Consider the following 27,745-nt stretch of genomic DNA (forward strand, 5'->3'; position numbering starts at 1 on the left):
ATTTAACATTCAAATTTTTTCTTAAGCATATAAAGAACAAGAAAAAAAGACAACTTGTGACTGTATTTCTTGAATATTGATTTTATTTCCTTCCAACAGGTAAATCATATCCGTACAAGAGATTTTGACTGCTGTCTGGTGGTGCCTCTCATAGCAGATTCTGGTAATAAACTTGAGCTAGTCATCAGCAGAAACCCGCTGGCCTGTCAGGAGGTACTCTCTCTAGATCAGATGTCCCAAGCAGGAGAATGGAGCGAGCAAGATGAAAGTCATGTTTTCAGGCAACAGAAAGGAAGACTCACTAGTATGGATATACAGGAGAATACAAATACATTGTAGTACAATGCATTCAGTCCAAAAGGCTGAAGTATCTTCTGTACTTTTAATGGTGCTAACTCACTTTTTTAAAAAATGTTCATTTGTGGAACACCTGCCTTTTCAGTCTGTCATTCATGTCTCTCACAGGTTCCAAGCACAGATTTCATAAATCAGCAGAAACTTATTTTTTTGATAAGACCCCCTCCCTTCAACATCGCAAATAACAAAAAAAGCTAGTTAACAGGTTTGACAAAACTGTGAAACATAACTAAGCCAGTCTATGCAGGGCACAGCCATGAAACAAAACCTGTGCACTATTATGCCAAGAGTAGTTTATTTTTTTTCCCTGGTGATTACTGTCTAAATTCTGAAAATAAAATTAACCTTTTTATTGATGTTGCCAGCTGGTTACTGGTCAAAAGAAAATATACATGCTGCATAAAATGTAAAATGAGCCTTTTTAATTAAATTGAAAATCTTGCTTATATCCCAAAGCTAGAGATGCAGCACACAGTCTTATCCCTAGTTAAATGTATATGTTTAAAAGAAACTGTCTAAACTGCACAGACAACAGTTTAGTTAGTCTTTGCTCAATTGGTTTCTGACCCAAAGGCTTTGTTCTTGGGGGCTGTTATCTTTTAACAGAATTCTCACTTGGAAGCAGTGCGAACCTTACGTGATTGTTAGCTCCAATTTCCAGTAATACTTAAAATCACAATGCTCAGATTGAACATTGAGATTTCCTTCTACAAACCGCAAAAAACATAAGAACAATAAGCTTGAAAAAAAACACTATTCCTGTTTTTAAAAAGAAAACAAATAACCACAGGTGACCTTCTCTTCGTCAGGAATTTGTGGCCTCATCTTCTACCATGGGGATTCTAATATTGCCACCAGGACCGTAACTCTTGCTATATACCTGCCATTTCAGATTACCAAGTCTTATTATTAATTCATTAATCCAAATAGGTAATCTTAAATCTGTTCATTTGTGTCTTCTACATGTTAAGATCCAGCAGTGGGCTGGTAAATGGTTGATTAACACATTTGTATTTGTAAATCGGTAACACTGAAGTATGAACTCTTTGATGTACATGAATTTCAAGGCTGGTTAAAATGTTAGTATTGTAGGTGGTTGTGTCTCACTTCAGTGAATCGAACAAACCAGGTTAGATGATGTTAGCTTCCACCATCTGGTGAAATCTGGCCATGAAAACAAGCAAGCAATGAGAAGAAATTAGGCTGCTACTCCAGGTTTTCCAACGAATGGTAAAAAGTCAAATTGTTTTTAGATGTCCAAGTGTAGGTTAAGGAAGCATCTGTACCCTGCTTTGATCCATTTAAACTTTGAACCACCTGAAGAATAGAGTCATTACGTTAAGTTTTCCAGCCGAACAATGTGATTCGTATTTAAAACAAACACTGCCAACAACTAGACAGCTTGACTCTCGGCAAAATTGAATCAAATCCCTCCCAATGTCCCTTGGACAATGTATTTTTATTTGTAACAAACAAGTATTATAAACTGTAAAGTATTTTTGTACAAAATTTCCTACTTTGGTAGCATGATATTTATCGTCCTCTTAAGGTTTTGGGAATCTTCACTGCTAATTTGTAAGGGATATGCGAGATGAAATAAAACCACGTAAAAGCATACATCATGACTGCAGTAGTTTAGTTTTAAGACTGTATCCATAACCCAAAATGCAAATACACTACAGGATACATTACAACTTGGAGGTGTTCCAAGATGGATGTCAAAATTAAAACACTTAAAAATGATCTACGAAAATAAAATAATGAATGTTCTGTTTTTTAAACCTTAGTAGTTATTGGTTTCAGTTTGCAGTAATTGACAAAATATGCTTAAAGCTGTGGTCTGAGTCTCAGTTTTACAGATCAGTGCAAACTGTTGTCCTAAAAAACACTGTTGTTGGAACCTTCAACATTCTCAACAGCATAAAATCTTCACCATAAAAGCACCTTTAACTTATTGCACATTATTTCCATTTTTTCTTTTGTGTTTGGTGTCTTTGCATTCAATTCCCTTCTTTAGAAAGCTGCTTTACTTCTTTCAAGTTGTAACTTGGGGCTGGGCAGTCAAGTGCCAGCTGCCGAAACATCTTGCAGCCAAGAGGTGAATCCGTCAAGGATACCTACGAAACAAAACGCATTGCCACGATTGTATCAAGATAGGGAATTTAAATACCTGGATGTGAGTTTGCTCGCTGAGCTGGAAGGTTCGTTTTCAGACATTTCGTCACCATTCTAGGTAACATCAGCGAGCCTCCGGTGAAGCACTGGTGTTATGTCCCGCTTTCTATTTAATATTTTCTATAAATAGAAAGCAGGACTTAACACCAGCGCTTCACTGGATGCTCACTGATGATGTTACCTAGAATTTTGACGAAATGTCTGAAAATGAACCTTCTAGCTCAGCAAGCAAACTCACATCCAGAACTTCAACCTGAGCTACAAATCTTCTCAAAACTCGCTAATTTAAATACCTATCCACAATTCTTAGCATTCTGTAGGCACCAGCCAGCATGTGATACTACAAAAAAAACCAAGATTTATTATGTAAACCAAGGAATGGCAGGGCTGCATCAAGCTCAATACTACACATTCCACGTTATATTGGCATTCTCAGACCTTCTTTGACCTAGATAATCATATGTGCAGGAATCAAGAATCATAAAAACCCTACAGCGTGGAAGCAAATCGGTTTGGCCCATTAAGTTTACACCACTCCTTCACAGAGCATCCCACCCAGACCGAACCCTCTATCCTGTCCTTGTAACACTGCATTACCCCAGCTCATCCACCAAACCTGCATATCAAGAGCTCGTGGAAGGAAGCTGGAGCACATGGAGAAAACCTACGCAGACATTGGTGGAGAATGTGCAAACTCCACACAGACAGTTGTCCAAGGGTGGGATCGAACCCAGGTCACTCGCACTGAGGGAACAGTGCTAACCGCTGTGCATTACAGTGGTGCCAGCTGTTGCTTTCTTGAGGTGGCACCTACAAGGTTAAATGCTTAATAGGTGACATATTTAGCGATGTAGCTGATTTCCAGCTTAAGCATACGCAGGGAAAGTGGGAATAGGTGACCACCGTATTGTCCAGCAGATAGAAGGGTCCAAGGTGGGAGATAGAACAGCCAGCATTGCTACCAGTTATATAACAAGTGTGGTCCTGCAGCCAGAATTCAGGATATTTGGTGCAGAACCTTTGAAATAGTAGTTAGAAAACACTAACGAAACAGCATCCAAGTAGAAAGAAACAGCAGTTTGAGTCCGATATCACACTGTCTCTCACCACAGATGCCACCAGACTAGCTGAGTTTCTCCAGCATTTTGTCTTTGACCTCAAAGTAGTTGTAGCCAAATCACTCCTCATACCACACAAATGATTATAGCTGAGCATAAGGACGGTGAATGCACAGCTGAGAAATGGTACATGAGGAAGGGAATTAGATTCCTGGAACATTGGGAACCAGCTCTGGGGAACATGGGACCTGGTCAGGCCTGATGAGTAGAACCCAAACACAGCTGAAATCAATTTCATCGTGGAACAATTTACCGGTATTGCAGGAGAAGGTTTAAACTACACTGGCAAGTGTTTTGGGAATAAGGAGGCAATATCTGAGAATGCCAAGGTGCACTGAACTTAGAGGGAGAGGGAGTTATCACTGAAACTCAGAAACCAAGTTGCAGGCTTGGAAGTTGTATGTTATTAGGCAGACTGAGTAAGAGACAGGGTCAAAGTCTGAATGTTAAGGTGCATGAGTTATAACATGAAGAAGGGTTGCTAGACCCAAAATATTAATTCTGCTTTCTCTCCGTAGATGCTGCAGACCTTCTGAGTTTCTCCAACAATGTGTTTGGTTGTTGTCTAGTTCTGAGGAAATACTGAGAAGTATAACAATAATAGAGACTACCTTAAATCATACACACTCAAGTAGAGATGTCACTAGTGCTGTGGACTAACGTCCCTCCAAAACCTTTTACAGTGAACACAGCTGTGCTTAAATAGCCAAGCGAAATGCCTTAATTCTGTTCTATCCTTCCACATTACAACAAAAAGCTTTGATCCAATATTAATTATTCAGACATTTACACCCACCCACACAGATAATATTACCTTTGAACATTTTTGAGGTGATTTCTCGTCTTCCAAAGTATTACCAATTCTCTTACTGCTGCAAGACCAAGGTGTTGAAACTTTATTAGGACTTGCGATTTCCTCACCAGTCATTGCCATGGGAGAATCCCTTATGGTTTCATTGCTAGCTTCAAGAGAGCTGCTGTGCACTGCTGTTGTACTTTTCAGCATCTCACAGTGCCTGTTCTGAAACTCCAGACTTTGAGGAGACCAGCTATAATTTTGTGCAAATGCCAAATCCTCCGCCAAGGAGTCTCCTTCCTGAGGATCTATTTTGCTGTTGTCCTTTCTTATTTCATTGGCTTTGCTCAACACTGAGTCTGAGTCAGAGTCAGAGTCATCCATTACCTGGACAGTAGACTTAGGCGAAGTGAACTGCACCGAGGTCGCTACTCCAAGTGTGGAGGTCATTCCCAAAGGAACACAACTTGGTTTCTGCTGGGTCCATAATCCTTCAGTATCAGAAGTGGGTTTCATTTCTCGTAGTTCCTCTCGCAGCAATTCACGCAGCCGGGTGTTTCTGGGAGGGCTTTTGGCTGTCACTGCTTTAATAAAGTCATCCTCAGCAGTAACAACATAGACACGCTGGCGCCCTCGTGTGACTGCAGTATAGATATGTTGCCAGTTCTGTCTTCCTGCTGAACCTACAACATACACAACTGTGGCAACTTCAGAGCCCTAAAATACAAATGGAGGGACATTAGAGGTGCTTCAAAGATGAAGGTTTAACAGATTTCACTACATGCTAGAAAGTCCCAAGTCAGCTGAATACCACAATCAACTTCAGCATTTCTAGCTAAAGGAAGGGGCAAGGATAAATAATTGCAATTTCACTTCCTGGAAACTGATCAAATAATTGATGAAATGTCATCCACATGAAACATTAACACTATTCCACTTTCCACAGATGCTGCCACAGCTGCAAGTTACAGTGTGACTCTTATTTCAAATATTTAGCTCTGCTCGATTTTGTTTTTGAATTACAATTAAGTAACTTACTGTCTAGCCTTGCCTTACTGGAAAATGTTCATTTCTTGAACTACGAGAGAACTGCCAATTTTGAACTGAAAGGCAGATAACAAAAAGAATCAAAAAAGTGATTCGGTATTTAGTCAGATTTAAGCCAAAAAAGCAGCTCACAAATATAGCCCAAAAACTTCATGAAAAACTTAAGTCAGAGTTTTACAGCTACTACTATGGAAAGAGACCCTTTCGTCCATGGTGTCTGTACTGGTCATCAGGCATGTAGCCACTCTAATCTCATTTACTACCACTCACCCTGGGATGCTATGGAGTTTCAAGTGTTTGTCCGAATACATCTACACATTTAAATGTTGGAATGGTTAAGCATTAAGGTCAAACTGGTGAAAGCGTAGCTCATTGGTGTGCAAAGATTTGACAAATGAATTGATCATTACTTTGCTTACCTGAAAGGTATGGATTGTTTTGGCCCATGCATGTTGCAATCTGCACTCTCTCATTACATTTTTATAGTTCACAAATATTTGTCGATTGTCCTTATCATCCAGCAGCAAGTAATCTGAGCTTCGGTTCTTGGCTTGTTCAGTTTTATACTGCAAACCAAACAATTTTTTTAAATCCTTCCAAACATAAGAAAATACTAAATTTTAATTTTAGTTCGTGAGCATTGGCAAATCAATTATATGCTTTGTGCTCTGCTTGGAAACGTGAAAAGTGATCAATTTACTACTTCTTGCCTGGTGAGAAAGACTAAAATTCCGAACGAATGCAATATATTGTTGTAACTCAAATTCGTGGTATTCCAAAATTATTTCAGTGAGAATTATCTGGTGAGTTACTGACTGACTGTCTTCTACTGCCACCCCTAGAACCTACAAATTCTCCATTTTCTTAAACTGTTGATTTTTGCTGGGACACAGTTCAGAGGCACCAACGTTTCAGTGATCAACATTCTTCCCATTATTAAGACTTGCCGCCTGGACTCACGCAGTTTTGAGAATTATTGCACTTTACCCAAGTCATGGCCTGCCTTCCTTCTCATTTCTGTTGCCTTCTCTTCCCCAAAAACCTGACGTCTGCACCACTTAACATACAATTTTACCCAATTTTTCTGGCGGAGCTCAAAAATGTTGATCAGGAGCAGGGAACCTAGCAAAAATACTCTCTTTTCCTTAGCCCTGGTGCTCCATTATTTAAGAATAAATCAGCATTTCAAAAACTTCCTTCGTAACTTTGGAATGTCCCAAAACATGTTAAAATGTTTTGATTAGATTCCCTACAGTGTGGAAACAGGCCTTTTGGCCCAACAAGTCCACATCACCCCTTGAAGCATCCCATCCAGACCCATCCCTCTATAACTCACACACCCCTGAACACTACAGGCAATTTAGCATGGCCAATCCACCTAGGCTGCACATCTTTGGACTGTGGGAGGAAACTGGAGCACCCAGAGGAAACCCACGCAGACACAGGGAGAATGTGCAAACGCCACACAGACAGACAGTCGCCCGAGGCGGGAATCGAACCCGGGTCCCTGGCACTGTGAGGCTGCGGTGCTAACCACTGAGCCACCGTGCCACCCAGGCTTGTACAGGCAAGTACAAAATAATGACATTAAAATGTGCAACTGTAAAGATGATGCAGAAACAGATCCTGGGGTGTACAAACGGGAGTCTTTGAAGGCAAAGACAGGGCAAGTTGAGAAGGCTGTTCAGAGAGCAGCTGTGATCCTTGGCTTCCTTAGAAGAGTGGCAAAGAAAGAGGTTAGGTTAATCCTTTTAAAAAAACAATGGATAGCTCTTAAACTACAGCACAGTCTGTTAAAAGTGTTCCAGCTGAAACAGCTATCCATTGCTGTCTGATCACAATTCATCTCTGACCAGTAGAATGTGTTTCAGCTATGTGCAAAATTAGGCATGATCACAATGACATCTGCATCAAAAGACCTCTTGATAGGAAAGTCCTGGAAGGTTTCCAGCACCTGCACATCTATATCCATGCAACGGTCAATATTCAAAGGGGACTCCAAGAGAACAGAGTTGGGGCAGGAGACTATACAGGTAGAGTGTTCTTCTAAAACAGTGAAAATTTGTATTGTTGAAGCATCATTTTAAAAACCTAGTTTAATGAACAGTATTTAAAAATTTAGTCTTCGTTCCTCGCAAACATTTGTGGCAAAATCCTCGCTATTAAAAGCAAATTAGGAACAACATGGTTTTACCTGGGCAATAAAAAAGATTTCTCCATTACACAGACGAACGAGTTTCTCTTCTTTCAGTTCTGACTTTGTCTGTGCCTCTGACTGTTGTGTAAAGTCTCTGACATATCCGTTCTTTGAACAGCATACTTTGTCCCCCACCTGGAAATCAATCTTGTTTTTATGATTTCTGAAATACAAATCAAATTGGTGCAACTTGTTCACTACAATGATATTGCAAAACAGTTTTCATCAAAACGACCATTACTGCAGCAGGATCTCCACTGTATAAATGACAGGACCATGAGCTTAAAGCATAGTGGAGACAGGGTGCGCAAAATACTGGAACAGTCAGCACGGTATTAGGAATTTTTGCAAATCTTGCCAAAACAATAATTCACACTCAATTCTCCATTTTCACACTATTTGCACAATTATTCAGCTTTCGGTTCGGGAAGGATGCTCATGGTGCAGGTAGAGTTATGATGCAAGTTTAAAGAGAATAGCAGCATTCAAAAAGGGAGGCGATAGAAGAAAGCAACACATTTTTATCTCTTTTTGGGAAGGTTCAAACTGATCTGAAACCATTGGCACTGTGCAAGGAAGTAATGAGCAACAACTTGGGGGAAAAAAAAATCCAATGTACCAAGATGTATTCTGGAGGGAAGTGGCAAAGAATTCCAGCACTTCAAGCCACTCTTGCTAGTATCTGAAGTGAAAGTGAAGCAGCAAGAGGTAGGATTAAAATCAACCAAATTTCACCTTTTTAGAGGACTGAAGTGAGCTCACTGTTCAACATTGCTTCAAAAAGAAAAAAAAAGCAAGTTGGGGGGGAAAATGCATACGTCATACAATGAAGTACTGATATTCTCCACATGGATTAAGTAACCTATCGAAACCATTTACCTGTTCCATTCTCGGGAAAAAAAAATTTCCTCTGCAGGGAGTCCAGAGCCGAGGAGAATAGCCTTAAAATTACAGCAGCTTATTCCTACAGTTTGAGAAGCTCAAGTTCGTCTGTTCAAGGATGATGTCAGCAAACACTTATATAAAAAAGGGGAGAGGAAATCTAAAACTTCAGGTTAGCCCAACTGAATATTTCTAAACTGTGATTACTCGGTTTTGATATCTAAAGATATTGAGGGTTACAGAATAAGAATACACAATTACAATTAAAATGAGCTGCAATCAAATTAAACAGTACCAAAAGAGACAAGGAGCTGAATGGCCTTTACCAATTCCTACGTACCACACTAGACAGCAACCTAGTAGATGCTGTTTTTGGCCCCGTCAATGTTTCTTTTAAAAGTGTATTTTACTCATGTATCATGGCAATGTTGTAATTTCAATAAACACTAAAAACTTGGTTCTCCATGGGTAATCTTTATCTTTTCTATTACAAGTGAAAACATAAGTATGATGAATTGTCACACACCTAGGAGCACTCCTTACCTAGTCGGATGGCCTGCATATCGCTTGCAGCAGAGTTCATTAATTAAGTCACAGTCTGCCCTGTACAACAAGAAGTAGTAGTAGAAATCTTAATGCAGATTTAGGTATCAAGTGACCTTTGAACATATATTCAATATTACAACAATTCAATTCAAGGTAAAGGCGTATCAGTCAATCCTGCCTACAACTGCACACACAAACTAAAAGAGATTCTTGTGCAAAGGATCTCAAATTCCATCAAAATAAATGAGGTCACATTTTATAGTTACTCTTCAACACGTATAATAAGTTGAAATGGATGAGAATTGTAATCGAAGCCACAGATTTCCTTCCACTGAACTGTTTCATCATTGCTTAAATGATGCCTCAGTCAAACTCCGGGGCAATGCCTTCCTGATAGCACTGTATAACAGCCCACATCGAATAGATTCAGACATCTAAGGAGGCAGTTCATTGCCACCTTCAAGGTATTTTGGATGACAATAAATTCTGCCACTGTCAAATACCCATTAATAAATAAATGAATTAACACATTGGGCCTTGCTTACTACAAAAAAGTAGTAACTTTAAGATATTCCCATCATAACAGTGAAAAAAAGTAGTGAAAAGGTCTTTTTTTTCCTTGTAATCCCTATTTTAAAACAGAAACTTGAATTTGCACAAACAGAAAGAACTCTAAACGGTGACAAGCAGAAAACAGCTGCAGAGACCTCTTCTAAATGGTAAAGTGGAGGACAGAAGAGCGTTGACAACGGGTGGTTGGGTAACAGATTATGACTGCAGATGGGCTACAATGGATGCACGAGATTGGCACTGACAGACTGAGGTGGCATTCCCTGAGAGCAAAACTTCTGGGAGGAGTAGCTTATAAACAGCATTTTAGGAAACCAAAACTATTTTTACAAAAGGACTTTATGATGAATCTTAGTGGACGTAAAGCATCGGTCCTTATAGCTAGCCTGCTTGTGGTTAATAATACCTTCAACAAATCTCAATTTATTGCACATTTATATCTCATACAATATTAGAATCATACAGTACACTGTCAAAAATATACTACCTCCTACAGTAGTCCTAATCCCCCACACTAGGAGTATAGCTTTGAATGCAAAGACACTTCAAGTGCTCATCCAAGTACTTTTCAAAAGGTTATGAGGTTTCTTGTCTCAACTACCCTTGCACGCAGTGCATTCCAGACCACCACCATCCTCTGGATTTTTTTCAAAACCCTTTAAACCTTTCACTTTAAAATTACATCCCCTTGTTATTGACCCTCCAAGGGGAATAGCTACTTTCTATTCACCCTGTCCACGGCCCTCATCTTATACACCTCTATCATATCATTCATTAACTTTCTCTGCTCCTAAGAAAACAACCTGATCTTATCCTGCCTCTCTTTATAGCCAAAATACTCCATCCCAGGCAACATCCCGGTGAATCACTTTTGCACCTTCTTCAGTGCAATCACATCCTTCTTAGAGCTGACTAGAACTGCGTACAATACTCCAGCAGTGGCCTAGCCAAAGTTCTGTACAGCTCCAATATGACCTCCCTGTTCCTATAATCTCTGCCATGACTGTTAGAGGCAAGTGTTATTTATGCCTAGCAGCATCTCAGGAGCACAAAAGCTGACGTTTTGGGCCTAGACCCTTCATCAGAGAGGGGGATGGGGAGAGGGAGCTGGAATAAATAGGGAGAGAGGGGGAGGCGGACCGAAGATGGAGAGTAAAGAAGATAGGTGGAGAGAGTATAGGTGGGGAGGTAGGGAAGGGATAGGTCAGTCCAGGGAAGACGGACAGATCAAGGAGGTGGGATGAGGTTAGTAGGTAGCTGGGGGTGCGGGTTGGTGTGGGAGGAAGGGATGGGTGAGAGGAAGAACCGGTTAGGGAGGCAGAGACAGGTTGGACTGGTTTTGGGATGCAGTGGGTGGGGGGGGAAGAGCAGGGCTGGTTGTGTGGTGCAGTGGGGGGAGGGGACGAACTAGGCTGGTTTAGGGATGCAGTAGGGGAAGGGGAGGTTTTGAAACTGGTGAAGTCCACATTGATACCATATGGCTGCAGGGTTCCCAGGCGGAATATGAGTTGCTGTTCCTGCAACCTTTGGGTGGCATCATTGTGGCAGTGCAGGAGGCCCATGATGGACATGTCATCTAGAGAATGGGAGGGGGAGTGGAAATGGTTTGCGACTGGGAGGTGCAGTTGTTTGTTGCGAACTCACCAGTTTCAAAATCTCCCCTTCCCCTACTGCATCCCTAAACCAGCCTAGTTCGTCCCCTCCCCCCACTGCACCACACAACCAGCCCAGCTCTTCCCCCCCACCCACTGCATCCCAAAACCAGTCCAACCTGTCTCTGCCTCCCTAACCGGTTCTTCCTCTCACCCATCCCTTCCTCCCACACCAAGCCGCACCCCCAGCTACCTACTAACCTCATCCCACCTCCTTGACCTGTCCGTCTTCCCTGGACTGACCTATCCCCTCCCTACCTATACTCTCTCCACCTATCTTCTTTACTCTCCATCTTCGGTCCGCCTCCCCCTCTCTCCCTATTTATTCCAGCTCCCTCTCCCCATCCCCCTCTCTGATGAAGGGTCTAGGCCCGAAACGTCAGCTTTTGTGCTCCTGAGATGCTGCTTGGCCTGCTGTGTTCATCCAGCCTCACATTTTATTATCTTGGAATTCTCCAGCATCTGCAGTTCCCATTATCTCTGTTATTTATGCCTTCTTAATTACTCTATTAACTCATACTATATCTTCAAGGATGCATGGACATTCACCCCAAGATCCCTTTGCTCCTCTGACCTGCCATTCATGAAGTATTCCCTTGCCTCGTTCCTTCTTCTTAAGTGCATCACCTCACATTTATCAGAGTTAAATTCCATCTTACCAGTGATCTGCCTATCTAACCAATGTGTTTATATCCTGCCGTAACTTAACACCTTTCTCCTCACTGTCAGCTATCCAACCAATCTTTGTCATCCGCAAACTTACCGTGCTCTACCCCCCGACATTCTCATCTAAATCATTTATGAATATCACAACCAATTAAGGACCTAGGACTGATCCCTATGGTACGCTACTGCACACTGGACAGTAAATTACTGTCCTCCTTCCTGTTTTAGTTTTTGCAGAGATACCTAGGCGGAAACACTATGTATGAATTCATTATCATCTTTCTTAAAAGTATAATTACCGTCTAAATGCAACAAAATGAGAGGTCACATCATCATCCAGTCCTGGGGCTTTTGAGTTTAATAAACATTCAATAGCTTCTTGAAGATCTGCCAATGACAAACAAAAAATGTAAACATCGTCATTGTATTTTAAAACATCATAACTTCTTTCTTATTGTTTGTCTAGTTTTGACATATTTAAATTTTAAAATGAGGGCAACCTCTGTGCTTTTTAAACAACTCAATGCAGTTCTTCTGTTCCCAATGACTAGGAAGTCCAGAACAGGGTCACAGTCTAAAAGGGTACAGGGTAGGCCATTTATGGCTGAGAGAAGGAGCAATTTCTTCACCTAGAGAGTAGTGAACCTGTGGAATTCTCTGCCACAGAAAGCAGTGAGGCTTAAAAAAAAAGAAAAAAATTGATTGCTTTCAAGGAGTTAAATATGGTTCTTAGGGTTAATCGGATTGAGGGTCTGGGGAGAAAACAGGAACGACTTCCTGGAGTTGGATGACCCATCATGATCACAATGAATAGCACAGCAAGCTTGAAGGGCCAAATGGCCTACTCCTGCTCCTATTTGCTATGTTTCACGCTGGTTCTCGGTACTCAATACAAATATGTATTCGAAACATAATATTATACACAAATCTAAATTCCCAATTATCACCTTTAGAAGTTCAACCCACATTATAATGACAAATTAAAGGCATTTAGTTGCATTCGTCCACCTTAACAAAACCTGGTGTATTATGGATCAATCCTAACTCCATTAGGATGCGGAAGCTGTGCAGTCATGAGCATAAAGATGGCACTGCAGGGAGGAAATGTGTAATTACAGGATGAGAAGTTTACAAAAAGGGAATTTACATAATAAATGTGGATATACGAACCTAGAATATCCATCAAAGCACTACTTCCCAGCCTGGCCTCAATTTTGAGACCAACAGGAAAGGTTTAGGTAAATGGAGACATTACCAAATCATGCTGCTCTGTCCTCAGGCAGGTGCGAGTAGGAGCACACCCTTATTACTTCCATTCTGTCAACAGTAGGCATCCAAACTAAAAAATAGTTTTCACACCATTCAAATGCTTCCAAACTGCCCATCCTTCAGGTAATGATGCCCATGACCCTCCTCCCAATCCATTCTCTGTGAGACATCCTCCTTACCTGACGTGAGCTCCTGCCACTTTTAATTCGGGATTGCTTCCAGTTTCGACAGCATCCGCTGTTCCAATTTGAATGGCCAACAACTCTCTGAAACAGGAACCTTGAGTGACAGGCCCACGTCTCACGATGGAATAGCAACATCTACGTCCTTTGATATTTGCATCACTGCACCATATTGTGTTAAATTGCTGTGAGCATCCATGACTGGCAGGATTGCATTCCCCACTAATGCGTCCAGTGAGAGACCCCACCAAAAAATAAAATGCCTGTGTTTCTCTGAGGTAAACAATCCTTTCTGGATAGCAAGTCAAAATACTAGATCAATATGAATCGGTTCCAGACTCACCAGTGGGGTTATATTTGGGGGGCAGAGAAACAAGAATGAATTTTTTATCAGATGTTGGAATGGTGACATCTGCAGACTTTGATATGTGCATCACTGCGTCATATTGCAACTCGTTATATGTAGACTTCAATCCCATCTCAGCAATCCTAATAAATTAGAAGCCATGAAAAGTGAAGTGGTTATATTTAAAAAATGCTAGTCGTAAAAGCTATTTCAAATGCCATTTGTCCGTCCCACCACCACTTTGTTCCCCACTGTTTGTCACCTTCTCTTCGGAAGCCAGTGACTTCCAGGTAACAGTTGCAATTAGTATCTTGCCTTTGAGGGGATGACTGACAAAAAGCTTTGAGTGAGCCGACAGAACTGAACATACAGTCAAACAGTCTGCTTCATTCGTGCTATTAAAAAGGCACCTCGTACAACCAAGAAGGTAAATGCAAGTTATGCTTGGACCAGTGTACTTAACTAGTTTTTACATTTCTTAAACATTTCTGGTAGACAGCCCCTTCTTTTATTTGCAACTCACGCAGAAACAAAAATGAGCACTAATCACAAAATCAAGAAAAAAAAAATGACCCCAACAATGCAACAGATAGTAAAGCTGCAAGCCAAATCTTAAAAGTTGCTGATATAAAGATCAGGAGATCCAACTGCACATGGCACAAATCATTCAAAATTCATCAAATTCAATGAAGGAGAATAATAAGGCAGTTGAGAACATTGCATGCATGTGAGCAGATAACTGCACTGCTGAAGGAAGCAAAGACGTACCCAGCAGCATTATCTATGATCAGCTGGCTCTCTGCACGATGATTGTTTGGTAATTCAATGCTCCATTTAATTTGGAGCAAACCGGAATATACATCAGTCAACATGTTGCCCGGCTCAATACTTGGTAGCTGCTTAACATCACCTAGGGAAAATAAAAGGAGTAATTTTATATACCACAAAACGCACATTTAAAAAGACTGTCCAAATCCAGGGATGACCAGTCAACGATGCACAGACCCGGTATCTCAAAAACACCAAAAACTTACAAAAGCAAAACACTGCAGATTCTAAAAATTTGAAGTAAAAACAGAAAACGCAGATCTGGCAGCATCAAGAGACAGAAAAAGTAGCACCAAAGTCAATTGATTCTGATGAAAGGTAATCCAAAACATTACCTTTGCTTCACTTTCTGCAAATGCTGCCTGACCTACCAAGTATTTCTAGCTTTTTCTGATTGTGTCAAAACGTACTCTGCTCATTCTCACATCAACAATGGACTAGCTGGTCAAACAGATTTATTGTTTCAGTTCTCGTGAACATTGCTTCAGGCTGATCTCCTGCAGCAACAATTTGGGATCAGTACAGGGCCTTGTGAGAGGGGCAGGGAGGGGTTTATTTGTAAGGACGATCTTGATTGGACAGATGAGATTAGATCTGGGCAGGTGTTTGAGAATTCAGAAAAAGGGGAAGTGGGGGAAGAGAGATTATCAGAGGACGGAGGCTCAGGGTTCACTGGAGAAATGGACTAAAATGTATTCTTTCATGGGATATGCAAAGTATACAGTGAAGCGTGGGTCAAAAGACAGAACAGCAAGTAAAAAAAGTGGAATGAAACTTGGGGATCTTACTTTGCCTGCACCCAGCATCGGGCGGGGGCAGGGGAAACAGTGTTACAGCATCACCATCAGCATAACTACAGAGCCATAAGGAAAGGAAGAAATACTGAAGAATACAGAAGGAAATAAAATACAGAAGAAGGAGTAAAAGATCCAGGAGGAGACCAATGAAATTGTTGGAGAAAAGAAACATGTGGGATGGGTGGATTCAAAGGATTCAAAGAAATTCAAATTAAAATGGTACGTGATGTCCAAAATTCAGGATTCTGCCTTACTCAAAAGGTAATTTAATCAAATGGGCCACGTTGTATGCTCCATGAGGCTAGATACCTCTGATACAAGAAGCAACACATCTAGACACAGGAAATGTATTCACACAGAAACCGATATTCAATTTAAAATCTACAATGTATTACTTTGAAAGGAATACAAATAGAATAAATCAATACATTTCTTTAAATAGGTTATTTCTGGAAATTTCATCAATTCACTCTCACCTTCAAGTTGTTGGTTGAAGTGGTATTTATTGGCAGCATTGCAAATGCAATCAAGTTTACTTAACACCATTTATAATTGTACTTTATAATCTGTTTCCTTCTGGGTGATATCAAGAGAAAACTGAAGAAAATGTAAGTAATTTTGCACTGCATATTAATGCATTCTAAGAATGAGTAGAACTCTGATCAGATACTTACCAAGGATTATAAGTTTTTTGAGATTGGCACGCTCCATAAGCAACTTTAAAACAGTACTTAGGATACGCACGGAAACCAAACTCCCCTCATCGACAATCAGTACCTGGACATCAGAAAACATCCAATCAAGAGGTTTTCCTGATGCAGTTGATTTCTCTGCGGCCCAGAAACTCCACACCACCTATTTTTTTGAAACAAGAAACAATTCAATAGGTCTTTATTCAGGCAAGATATGAAAAACTTTAAAAGTTTATATTTCTCCCTAATCAATTTTCAAATCTTAATATTGCATTGAACCCTTATACTAATCAAAACACAAGTTAAAAAAAACCTCATCTCGTATTATTTCTAATATTAATATTGCAGTTCCACAGATTCTTTTTTAATCCTAAAGAGACTTAAAATTGGAATCTTATTTACGCCGTTTCCAAGAAGATTGGTGACAACTGCTTGCCATGCCCACATCTCGTGATGCAATAAATAAATATCATCCTGTGGACGAATGACTAATTTACACAGCTCACTTCTCATGCATTTGTCAATGGGTCATTGGCCATAATTCATTATTTTGAAACGTGGCCAGTCTACCTCAGATCAGTGTAAGGTATCTTGAAAGTTTAATCAACAGATCAAGGTAGCATTTTCATCCTGCTACTCTGTTACGCAAGTGGCATTCCCTCTTCCAGGATACTGTAACTTCACAATAGCATTGATGATATTGCACAAATGAAAATGTTGCAGTTAAATTTCAGTGCTGGCGTATGCCATATATGTAAGTGATACATCCCAATGACTGATGAATCAAATCAAAAAAGCTTATTCCTTCAGCTATTAGCAACAGTGTACTGACTATACCTAACCAGCTTCTGCTTGCAAAATTCAAAAACAGTGTGCAACCTTAGATGCAATTCTGCAATTGGACAAAGTTTGCCATTTAATCCTAAACATGCAATGGATTATGCTGATGATAAAAGCAAGGATTGTCAGTCACGGTCTCCTATGTTGTGTGAATGGAAGCAACATACAATAAAACACAGGGCCCTGTTCTTTGCAGGCAGAAATAACATACAGCCACCTGTTGTGCCTGGTTTAGCACAACTAAAAGCAAGTGGTATCAGAGATAATGGGAACTGCAGATGCTGGAGATTCCAAGATAATAAAATGTGAGGCTGGATGAACACAGCAGGCCAAGCAGCATCTCAGGAGCACAAAAGCTGACGTTTCGGGCCTAGACCCTTCATCAGAGACCCTCTCTGATGAAGGGTCTAGGCCCGAAACGTCAGCTTTTGTGCTCCTGAGATGCTGCTTGGCCTGCTGTGTTCATCCAGCCTCACATTTTATTATCTTAAAAGCAAGTGGTACTCGTTCTCTGGTTCATTTCTCAGAGTAATCCCTTGACCAAAGTCAACTGGTACTACTTAAAACATAATCATCAAAACTTAACAGTTAATTGACAGTCATCAGGCGATATCTCTAACAATTCACCTGCCAACCAATAAGCACTCTACTCAGTGTGAATATTAGTTTTCCCTTTTGACACTGCCTTATGAGTGCGAGATAAAAAGCTTTTGACAAAATTCAGTATTACTCAAGTTACGTACCAACAATTAAAGAAAAAAAATCACTTCCAATGATAATACAGAACATGAAATATCATAAGATTTAGAAAAGAAATCTCAAAATTTTGGGCTTTTCTTAAATCGTACTGAGGAATATTGATATTCCACGATAACTCAAGTATTTTATCGCCCCACTACATCCCCCCCCCCCAACCCCGCCAAGGTCAGAGTCTGTAATTTAGATCTTAGTAGGCCATCTAAGAAGAAAAAGACTCCATATTAAACAAGATGTAACTATTTCCCAATTTTTTAAACAGAAAGACTAACAGTGTAAACAAGAAAGTTCAGTGTCTTCAGTCTGTAGGGATTTCAAAAGCACACTGTATAGGGAAGAAGTGTGGAATCACTGACAGCTACAGTTGCTTTACTGCTTAACTGTATATGCCTGCAGTCCAAATAATTACCAGTTTCAAAAGGAGTAATAGGAGCAAACACTGACAGTATAGCTGTCACTAGTGGCATAAAAAACAGGGCCATTACCCTGACTTGGACATTTAACTACAGCTGGTAGTGGATCACACTAATATGATAGGGAGATAGGGAAAGTCAAAAAAAAATTGCAGCTGCAACATGATTTCAAGAGAAGTCCAAGCTTTTTAGAAACAGCTTCTAAAAAGAGTGCTACTGATAAAACAGACATCAGAAATAGTAATCAAAGCAAGACAAAAGACAGTGTAAAAGAAATGTTCAAACTCTAAGCTTAATTGGTAAATCTGCTAGTAAAATCCAAAGAATAGCAGAAATTGAAGTTTTAAGGGGTATTTCTTACCACATGGGCCATGCGCCTCACTTCAACAATTCCAAATCAGACTAAGGCTGGAAACATAGCCGTAACACATCACTTGGCTATGAACGATTAGCTCAAAAAGTAACTTTACCAAAGTTATAATTTATTTTCAACTGTAAGCAGCCACTACAATTACTGTCAAGATTCTTATTCCCATATACAGTTGGATTCCAGCATCCCTTGTTGGCAACTAGTGAAGGCTGTTTCCAAGTTACTCCAACCCTTTCAGGTACTCCCCTCATACAGATAATCAAAATGATCTTAATAACATACCGGCTAGTGTAGCGAAAATATATATTGTTTAACTTGGCTACTTTTGAAAGATTTTGGAGAAACTAACCTGTAATTCATTGAATGTTTACAAGTAACCTGGACTAACATATTCCTCAAACTTTCAGGCTCCAATATAGTTGCAAAACAAGAGTTTTAGGAATTCTTTTAAAAGTCACGCATTTACTTTATTCTAAAACATTAAAAGATTTGAATTATCCACAAAGTATCATTGAATGGCAATTACCTGGTGTAAAGTATACGCATTAAACCCAGTTTTTTTCTTTAAAAGAGATGCTGCCTTTCCAGTTGGTGCAGTGAACAGCACAGATACTTTTCTGACATTGACTTGCTCAAAGTTGCCACTGGGAGTTGCACCCAATGGGATATCCCAGCTTCCTGAAGCCCATTTGTCCTGCTCAAGAACTTGACATGCTTGCAATAGTTCCTCATTATCTGCACTCTCCATATTTTTAACTACTGTGCTAAAGATGCAGCTGACAAGTGTTGTCTTTCCACAGCCACCTTTACCACTGAGAACTGTAACAGGATTTTCACACATCATGGCAGCAGCTTTCAACTGATAAGAATCCAAGTTAACTTCTTTGATCCCTGTATCTTCAGGTAGTCTTTCCATCTGCTCTGCAGTGTTGGCTTTTGTCAAAGCCTCTGGCACTGAAATATGCCATGGAGGTTTATCCATAAGTTGCTTTATACAAGATGCAATGTCTTTCTCATAGTTATAAAAACACTTCAGATACACTCGCTCTTTTTCCACGATGATTATCTCATAGTTCTTTAAAAATTGTAGTGATTCCCATGCACTTTGAACACTGAACTCAGATGGACGTAATGCAGTCAGTCCATTAACTTTAACATAGGTGTGTCCCTTACTCCAGCAAGTTTGTTTGAGCTTATCATAAATGACCAAAGCATGCCTTTGTAACTCTGGAATTGTCTTCAGGATATCAGCTTCCTCAAAGGCCAACAAGGATGCCTCACAACCAATCAGCTGTAGCTCCTTTGAGAGAATCTATAATCAGAAAGTTAAAAAAAACTTCAGAAATTATTCTTGAACTAACTATTTAATAGGAGAACACCTGCAACTTTACAGGGTCTTTAATTGCAAATGCAATTACTACCTTGAGCTGGAATCTCTTCAGGGAGTGGAAGGTTTAAGATTGAAACTGATATCCAATGGTGTTGTTTTCCTTAAATGTTTTTTTTGCCAACATTTAATTTTGGGTTTGTCACACTCACGAGGCTACTACGGTCAATAGAAGTTAGAGAAATACAGATGAAAAAGGCTTCTGTTTAAATGTTCACAGCGAGAGAGAAGAAAAACAAAGATATACTTGGGATTTATTCATATTGACAACTGTGCACACAGACAAACTTACTTGACTGAATCCTAATTTCCACACTGCTGTCTCAATCATCTGTTCCAACTCCTGCAGAATATGGTATGAACGGGACTCTCTTCCATTTTCACTTTTTGGCATTAAAATACTCAAGAAGTGCCGCGGCAGAAGCATGGGCAGGATCTCCGTCAAGTTTTGGAACATTAACGCATGCTGCACATATTGACCTTCAACTAAATTATTGCACAAATTAATAATGTGAACTGCAAATGTTATCTTGTATGCATACTCTCACGTGCATTCATTTAAACACTCAGATTGACACTAACAAAAACAATCGTTTAAGGGTTGTCCTAGACCATTTCTGAAATTTGTCTGGTTACACTTCTGAAGGACAACTTGGCATGTTTGCCTACATTAAAAGCATTACAAAATGCACGTTATCATCAGCATTAACAGTAAGCCTAATCCCACACAAACAAATCCTTATTCCTTTAAGATTTTAATATTTTTAAACTCAGGACATGCAGGCTTCACCATTTGGGCCAGCATTTACCTAACTGTCCTTTCAAAGGTGACAGCTCAGCATCTTCAAGGGCTATCCAGAATGAGCAATAAATGCTGGCCCAATCAAAAAACCTCACATTTCCCTTCGTAAGTAACTAATCATTTATTTCAACACCCACAACTATTCTGAAAGGTCACTGCCAAAAATAATGCATTCAATGCTATTGCAATCCTCTCGTGAAAGACTATACATATTAGCAGTCAGTCGTTCAATCCCTCAAGTCCATTCTATCATTTTATAAGGTCATGGGTAATGTAAACAACAACATTTCTTACCAATATGGCTGAGCAAAATCATGACCCTGCCCAACATGCACATGCATGTAATTTTGGCAAATGCTAAACTACAATTACAAGTTCAATTATTGATTACTTTCTTATCCTGAGACCAATGTCACAGAAATCAGAGATCAATCAACAACCTGACTTACATCCTGCCTGAAATTGCATAAAAAGAACCAATCTGATCCCTGCTGCTTAGAGTTACCCACTGTACCTGACATTTAAAAATTCCACATGCACATGTTCCTCATTTTGATTTGATTAATTAGTCACCTGCACAGAGATACAATAAAATGTACTGTATTACATGCTAACCAGACAAATCATACAAGTACATCAGGGTAATAGAACAGAATGCAGCACATATGGTGTTACAGCTACAGAGAAGATGCAAGGAAAGATATACTCAAATATGATTGGTCCATTCAGAAGTCTGATGACAGTGGGGAAGAAGTTGTTCTTCAACCTACTGGTACATGTTTTTAAACTTGTGCCCTCTGCTCAGTGGAAGAGTGTATAACTGGGGTAGGAGGGGTCTTTCAAGGCAGTGGGAAATACAGACACAATCAACGGAAGGAAAGTTGATTTTCATGATGGACTAGGCTGCATTCACAACCCTAATTTCTTACAGTCATGGGCAGAGCAGTTGCCATAACAAGCAGTAATGCATCCAAATAGGACGCATTCGACAGTGCATCTATAAAACTTGGTAAGAGTCATTGTGGACAAGCCAAAATTTTCTTAGCCTAAGGAAGTACAGGCATTGATGCTACAGTCAAGAAAGCACACCAATGTGGATGGATCCAGATGGATCATTGATGATATTTACTCATGGAAAATTTAAGATCTTGACTACCTCTGCCTCAGTGCCATGTCCTCCACTCCAATTAGAGCTACAAAATAAGATACACAAGTTCAGACACACTGCTACTTCTAATCTCATACGCACATGTGGAAAATTGGAGCAGTTGCATATGCACGTATGTTTAGAGGGAATGTTGTTGATCTAACATCTGAGTAACTGTCCAGATAAGTACATCAGAATTGAAATAATTGCAGAGAGCCCCAGAGATAGAAGAGTATCTCATCAGGCTCTGAAACTTCCCAGGCTATTAGACTACAGCAGTTGAAGTAGGCAGCTCACTGCCACCGCCTTCTCAAGGACAACTAGGTACAGACAACAAAAGCTGGCCAACCAGGAATGCCTACATCTCATGGGTGAATGAAAAAAAAAGGGCCTATGCATCAAAACTTTGACAGGGCCCAGGGTGCATCCCTTAGCCATACAGTCACAGAGACCAGAAATTGTGAACTTATGTGTTTTATACAGCAAAGACGTTTAGAGAACACTGGACTGGTTGACAAATGCTGTGATTATACATGAAACAGGATACAGAGTAAAATCACAGCAATCTTCATTGAATGGAAAACAGCATATCAATACTAGCTGTCAGCTACAAATACCCTACAGTGTGCAGAACAAAGTGTCACTTGACACAGTAGCTACACTTCAGATTTTATGGTGCTACCTTTTAATTCTGCAGTACTTGCACATGCCTGTGAGTTATGAATGACCCACTGCATTTGCAACTAGTTTTTCTTTCGATTGCCATCTGAAGTATTAGTATCACAAAAGTCAACAACTAATATAGTATTAAAAGCCTGACTTTACCATTTATAGAAAAAGAAACTATGAATTCTAATACCTCCTCCCTTTTAATCTTGGTAACATTTCAACCAACAGGACCATGAAAAGTACCTTCAGTTCAGAAATGTACTAGATTATATTTTAAATTCCAAATATTAGTTCACATCAGTAATCAAATCAATTGGTTAGGGCTGCAAGTCTCCTCCAACTTGATTTCTGGATACTGGTGGTAAATGCTGTATATTATTGATCAGTTACCAAAACTTGTGGATCAAAATTTTTAAACTAAAGACATTCAAACCAAACAAATCAGTGAGACTGATTTGTATTCAAGTATTGAGCATTTTGACAAAAGCAGAGTATTCAAAGAAAGTGATCATTTTTGGTGGTGCAAGTGATTTATTGGACAACCTTCTGCAAATCTGTAATAACTAGCAGTAATTGTGAAAAACTATTTCATCAGTTTGGAATATTGACTTTCAAAATACTTCATTTTCCAAAGGTATGTAAATGTTTACTTTACCATTCTCAACTTCTTGCATTGCATTTCTGCAGAATATTTCTAAGTGAGCTCAAAGAATAGTTCTATCATGTTTACAATTTATTTATTTCAAAATGCAGTTTTACTCCTATTAAATTTATAATATCACCAAATTAAACATCACCTTCCATTTCCTTTTAACTTACTCTTGCAGCTGTTGATCAAAGATGTCTTCTGATACTGAATTCTGAAGATTATGTACAATGTTTCAATATGAGAGGAAAAATCTATAATCCAAAGAGAGACACACAAGCTTACCTGAATTATTTATGGCTGCAATAATGCTTTTTATGAAGTTTTGGTCTCGTGTAGTATCCTTATCTGCAAGCCTTTGTAAAGTTTTCAACAGGTTTGAAAATTCAAGGTTACTATCCTCAGTCAAAGACTCAATAAAAATTTTTTTATGTTGCTCATGAACGTTACACGCTGTTAAGAACAGGCTGAAAATTTCCTTTCTTTGGTCTGCCAGATGACTCCTCAGACTGTAGGTTGGATACCAGCTTAAGTACCATTTTTTCTGGATGCACTTGATCTTTGCTGTCACTTTCCACCATGGACCAGTAAAATGAAACCTTCCATGCACTTTGTAAGTTTCATTGGTGTCACAATCTTTGATTAGAACTACAGAAAAGTGGATAAATACAGAGGTATGAAATCTGACTGCTATCTTTCAAAGTTTCAACACCATAGCATTGGAATACATCTATCAAATTCTCCCTACATCTCTTCCAACTAATTATGTTTTCAAACATGTCCACCTTCTCACATGAAATCATTGAGGAAATCAGAATTGTTTTAAAACTGTGAAATTACTATTCTGTAAGGATTTATTATATCGCATTTTCAACAACTTCTCAACATTGGCTTTGATTTGATCAAAAGATTTTTATTCCCTAAACAGATTTCACTGTTGTTCCTGAAAATGTTGGAGAATTTCATGTATATTTGCGCTGAAACAAACACTTAATCTGGGTGTTAATCAAGCACATATTCCGAAAGAATGCATAATTGTGAGTTTGATTGCGCCCAAGGATGAACCGCCAAGCCATTTCCTCATTCCAGAGTATAGCTTAAGGATACTGCCTGCCATCTCATCTTTCCAAAACAAAAATAACTTTCACATTACACCCAAGTTAATTGCCTTGATTGATTTACAGCATCCGCAGTTTTTTCAGTTTTTATTTTGTAAGTAGTCAATATCAAAAACTTCAAATCTTGAATGATACCCAAATTATATCTCCTAATGTATCAAGTGTTGATGTAATCAAAGTAACTGTACACTTTCTACATGGATGAAGAAAGAGTGGTCAATTGATCTTCTTTATTAATAGACACAATCTCAACTGGTGAAACAAGCAGAAAATATCCCTTACCAAGTTTCAAATGCTCATTATCTTTTAATGTTTTCTCTGCTCTAATTATCTCGAATATACTCAGTATTGAACCTGCAATTGAGTTTATCACTTGAGACTTTGTCACTTTTGCAGTTACTGATTATCAAGTTATTAACCACAAACCCGAATATTTCCAGCATTTCTGGCTAAGTGATATGATTACAATTTGAGATAATAAAATGTGAGGGTGGATGAACACAGCAGGCCCAGCAGCATCTCAGGAGCACAAAAGCTGACATTTCAGGCCGAGACCCTTCATCCTCTCTGAAGAAGGGTCTAGGCCCGAAACAACAAAATGTGAGGCTGGATGAACACAGCAGGCCAAGCAGCATCTCAGGAGCACAAAAGCTGACGTTTCGGGCCTAGACCCTTCATTAGAGAGGGGAATGGGGTGAGGGTTCTGGAATAAATAGGGAGAGAGGGGGAGGCGGACCGAAGATGGAGAAAAGAAGATAGGTGGAGAGAGTATAGGTTGGGAGGTAGGGAGGGGATAGGTTAGTCCAGGGAAGACGGACAGGTCAAGGAGGTGGGATGAGGTTAGTAGGTAGATGGGGGTGCGGCTTGGGGTGGGAGGAAGGGATGGGTGAGAGGAAGAACAGGTTAGGGAGGTGGAGACAGGTTGCACTGGTTTTGGGATGCAGTGGGTGGAGGGGAAGAGCAGGGCTGGTTGTGTGGTGCAGTGGGGGGAGGGGACGAACTGGGCTGGTTTAGGGATGCAGTAGGGGAAGGGGAGATTTTGAAACTGGTGAAGTCCACATTGATACCATATGGCTGCAGAGTTCCCAGGCGGAATATGAGTTGCTGTTCCTGCAACCTTTGGGTGGCATCATTGTGGCACTGCAGGAGGCCCATGATGGACATGTCATCTAAGGAATGGGAGGGGGAGTGGAAATAGTTTGCGACTGGGAGGTGCAGTTGTTTATTGCGAACTGAGCGGAGGTGTTCTGCAAAGCGGTCTCCAAGCCTCCGCTTGGTTTCCCCAATGTAGAGGAAGCCACACCGGGTACAGTGGATGCAGTATACCACATTGGCAGATGTGCAGGTGAACCTCTGCTTAATGTGGAATGTCATCTTGGGGCCTGGGATAGGGGTGAGGGGGGAGGTGTGGGGGCAAGTGTAGCATTTCCTGCGGTTGCAGGGGAAGGTGCCGGGTGTGGTGGGGTTGGAGGGCAGTGTGGAGCGAACAAGGGAGTCACGGAGAGAGTGGTCTCTCCGGAAAGCAGACAGGGGAGGGGATGGAAAAATGTCTTGGGTGGTGGGGTCGGATTGTAAATGGCGGAAGTGTCGGAGGATGATGCGTTGTATCCGGAGGTTGGTGGGGTGGTGTGTGAGAACGAGGGGGTTCCTCTTTGGGCGGTTGTGAGGGATGTGTTGCGGGAAATACGGGAGACGCAGTCGACGGCGTTCTCGATCACTGTGGGGGGAAAGTTGCGATCTTTGAAGAACTTGGACATCTGGGATGTGCGGGAGTGGAATGTCTTGTCGTGGGAGCAGATGCGGGGGAGGCGGAGGAATTGGGAATAGGGGATGGAATTTTTGCAGGAGGGCAGGTGGGAGGAGGTGTATTCTAGGTAGCTGTGGGAGTCGGTGGGCTTGAAATGGACATCAGTTACAAGCTGGTTGCCTGAGATGGAGACTGAGAGGTCCAGGAAGGTGAGGGATGTGCTGGAGATGGCCCAGGTGAACTGAAGGTTGGGGTGGAAGGTGTTGGTGAAGTGGATGTTCATCCAGCCTCACATTTTGTTGTCTTGGATTCTCCAGCATCTGCAGTTCCCATTATCTCTAGGCCCGAAACGTCAGCTTTTGTGCTCCTGAGACACTGCTGGGCCTGCTGTGTTCATCCAGCCTCACATTTTATCATCTTGGATTCTCCAGCATCTGCAGTTCCCATTATCACTGATTACAATTTGATGTAGTTTGACAGTAGACTAGATTTTGCTGCTGTACAGCCAGTAAACACCATCAATTTTCACCACATTACTGCTGTTAAAATGACAGTAACTACTCTAATGCCTTCAGTTAACCCAATGTTTTGGTCAGACAGCCATCCCATATTTCTTCACAAAGTACCTCAGAATGCGAATGAGGCAAAAAATCTTTGAGACGATAAAAAAAACATCTTTGCTAATAGGATTCTGGTAAAAGAATTGAAATTTTGAACCTTTTTGAGTGAAGTGGAACTTAAATTTTCAATATATCAAACCCAAATCCACTAAAAAGCCTCAATGTCCCTGAAAGTCTAATTCTATACCTTTGAAAGGAATACTTTAAAAGTTACGATATTTCGGCTAGTACCTTAATTACATACTTATGTTACTTTTAATTAAAATCTAAGGACAATACTTATTTTCTGGTTCACTATCTTGAGAATACTTCAACAGCCCAATTGCCACAATCCGTATCTGATGTGGATTTTTCCCATCGCAGGTGTTAATTTAAATACGATTCAGAGTCAAACGGATTTCCGGGTGCCCAGGAGTATAGATCAAGTGAGTAAGCAACCAATCACGCTGATTAGTGTTGATAAAATTGTTATCATGAGTGTCGCAAAATCTATATCAACGTGACGAGGTCCAAATCCAACTTCGCCACTGACCACAAAATCTGGGTCAACGTGTACTTACAATGAATGTGCCACAAGTTAAAAGACAGACAATGCTGGGAATAGTCAACAAACAGCAAAGAAGCGTGTCTTTTTACTTACCAGACCGCCGCGCCACAGAAGAGGCTCTGACGGAACTTGCACCGTCTGACATGCTCATCATGTCCTCGAAATCCAGGAACTGCAGTTCATCATCTTCTTCCTCCTCGTCGTCCGAATCTTCCTTCGCTACATTGTTCTTTAAAGGCAAAATGTATCCGTTCACAACAAAGGGCTTCCCCGAGGCCGCGCGCTGCCTAGACATTGCGTCGATTCCGGAACCCTGGCCCAGTTCAGCCCAGCAGAGCCCAATTCAGCGCGCCTACAGCTCAGCTCAGCTCAACCCAGCCCAGCCCAATTCAGCGCGCCTACAGCTCACCCCTGCCCAGCCCAATTCAGCGCGCCTACAGCTCAGCTCAGCCCAGCAGAGCCCAATTCAGCACGCTTACAGTTCAGCTCAGCTCCGCCCAGCCCAGCCCAATTCAGCGCGCCTACACCTCAGCCCAGCTGAGCCCAATTCAGCGCGCCTACAG

General features: G+C 40.6%; 2 protein-coding genes across 9 annotated transcripts in view; one reads left to right on the forward strand and one right to left on the reverse strand.

Annotated features, from left to right (window-relative positions):
- grip1 (glutamate receptor interacting protein 1) overlaps positions 1-2,316 on the forward strand; it is a 384,971-nt gene extending 382,655 nt beyond the window's left edge. For all 8 annotated transcript variants that reach the window (XM_048549316.2, XM_048549318.2, XM_048549314.2 and 5 more), the window contains one exon: positions 100-2,316. In XM_048549316.2, the coding sequence (XP_048405273.1) occupies positions 100-339 (240 nt within the window). In that variant the 3' untranslated portion in view covers positions 340-2,316. The remainder of the gene's footprint in view (positions 1-99) is intronic.
- helb (helicase (DNA) B) lies at positions 66-27,745 on the reverse strand. Its single transcript, XM_048549323.2, has 13 exons — positions 27,276-27,745; positions 23,436-23,798; positions 20,179-20,372; positions 19,026-19,811; positions 16,103-16,283; positions 14,572-14,713; positions 13,801-13,946; positions 12,306-12,393; positions 9,116-9,175; positions 7,688-7,853; positions 5,913-6,059; positions 4,465-5,163; positions 66-2,474 (listed from the first exon to the last, which is right to left on the reverse strand). Exons 1-13 carry the CDS (start codon positions 27,475-27,477, stop codon positions 2,358-2,360), a joined length of 3,291 nt encoding a protein of 1,096 aa, XP_048405280.1. The 5' UTR covers positions 27,478-27,745; the 3' UTR covers positions 66-2,357.

The sequence above is a fragment of the Stegostoma tigrinum genome, chromosome 18 (assembly GCF_030684315.1).
Source record: "Stegostoma tigrinum isolate sSteTig4 chromosome 18, sSteTig4.hap1, whole genome shotgun sequence".
In the NCBI taxonomy this organism is placed as follows: Eukaryota; Metazoa; Chordata; class Chondrichthyes; order Orectolobiformes; family Stegostomatidae; genus Stegostoma; species Stegostoma tigrinum.

Bases quoted from the DNA above. Each gene is read 5' to 3' on its own strand.
- helb (XM_048549323.2), bottom strand. From the start codon at position 27,477: ATGTCTAGGCAGCGCGCGGCCTCGGGGAAGCCCTTTGTTGTGAACGGA. The intron at 13,947-14,571 runs GTACGTCTTTGC...CTAATTTATTAG, and splicing joins ATCATAGATAATGCTGCTGG to GATTGCTGAGATGGGATTGA. The intron at 2,475-4,464 runs GTAATATTATCT...TTTGTTTCGTAG, and splicing joins CACCTCAAAAATGTTCAAAG to GTATCCTTGACGGATTCACC.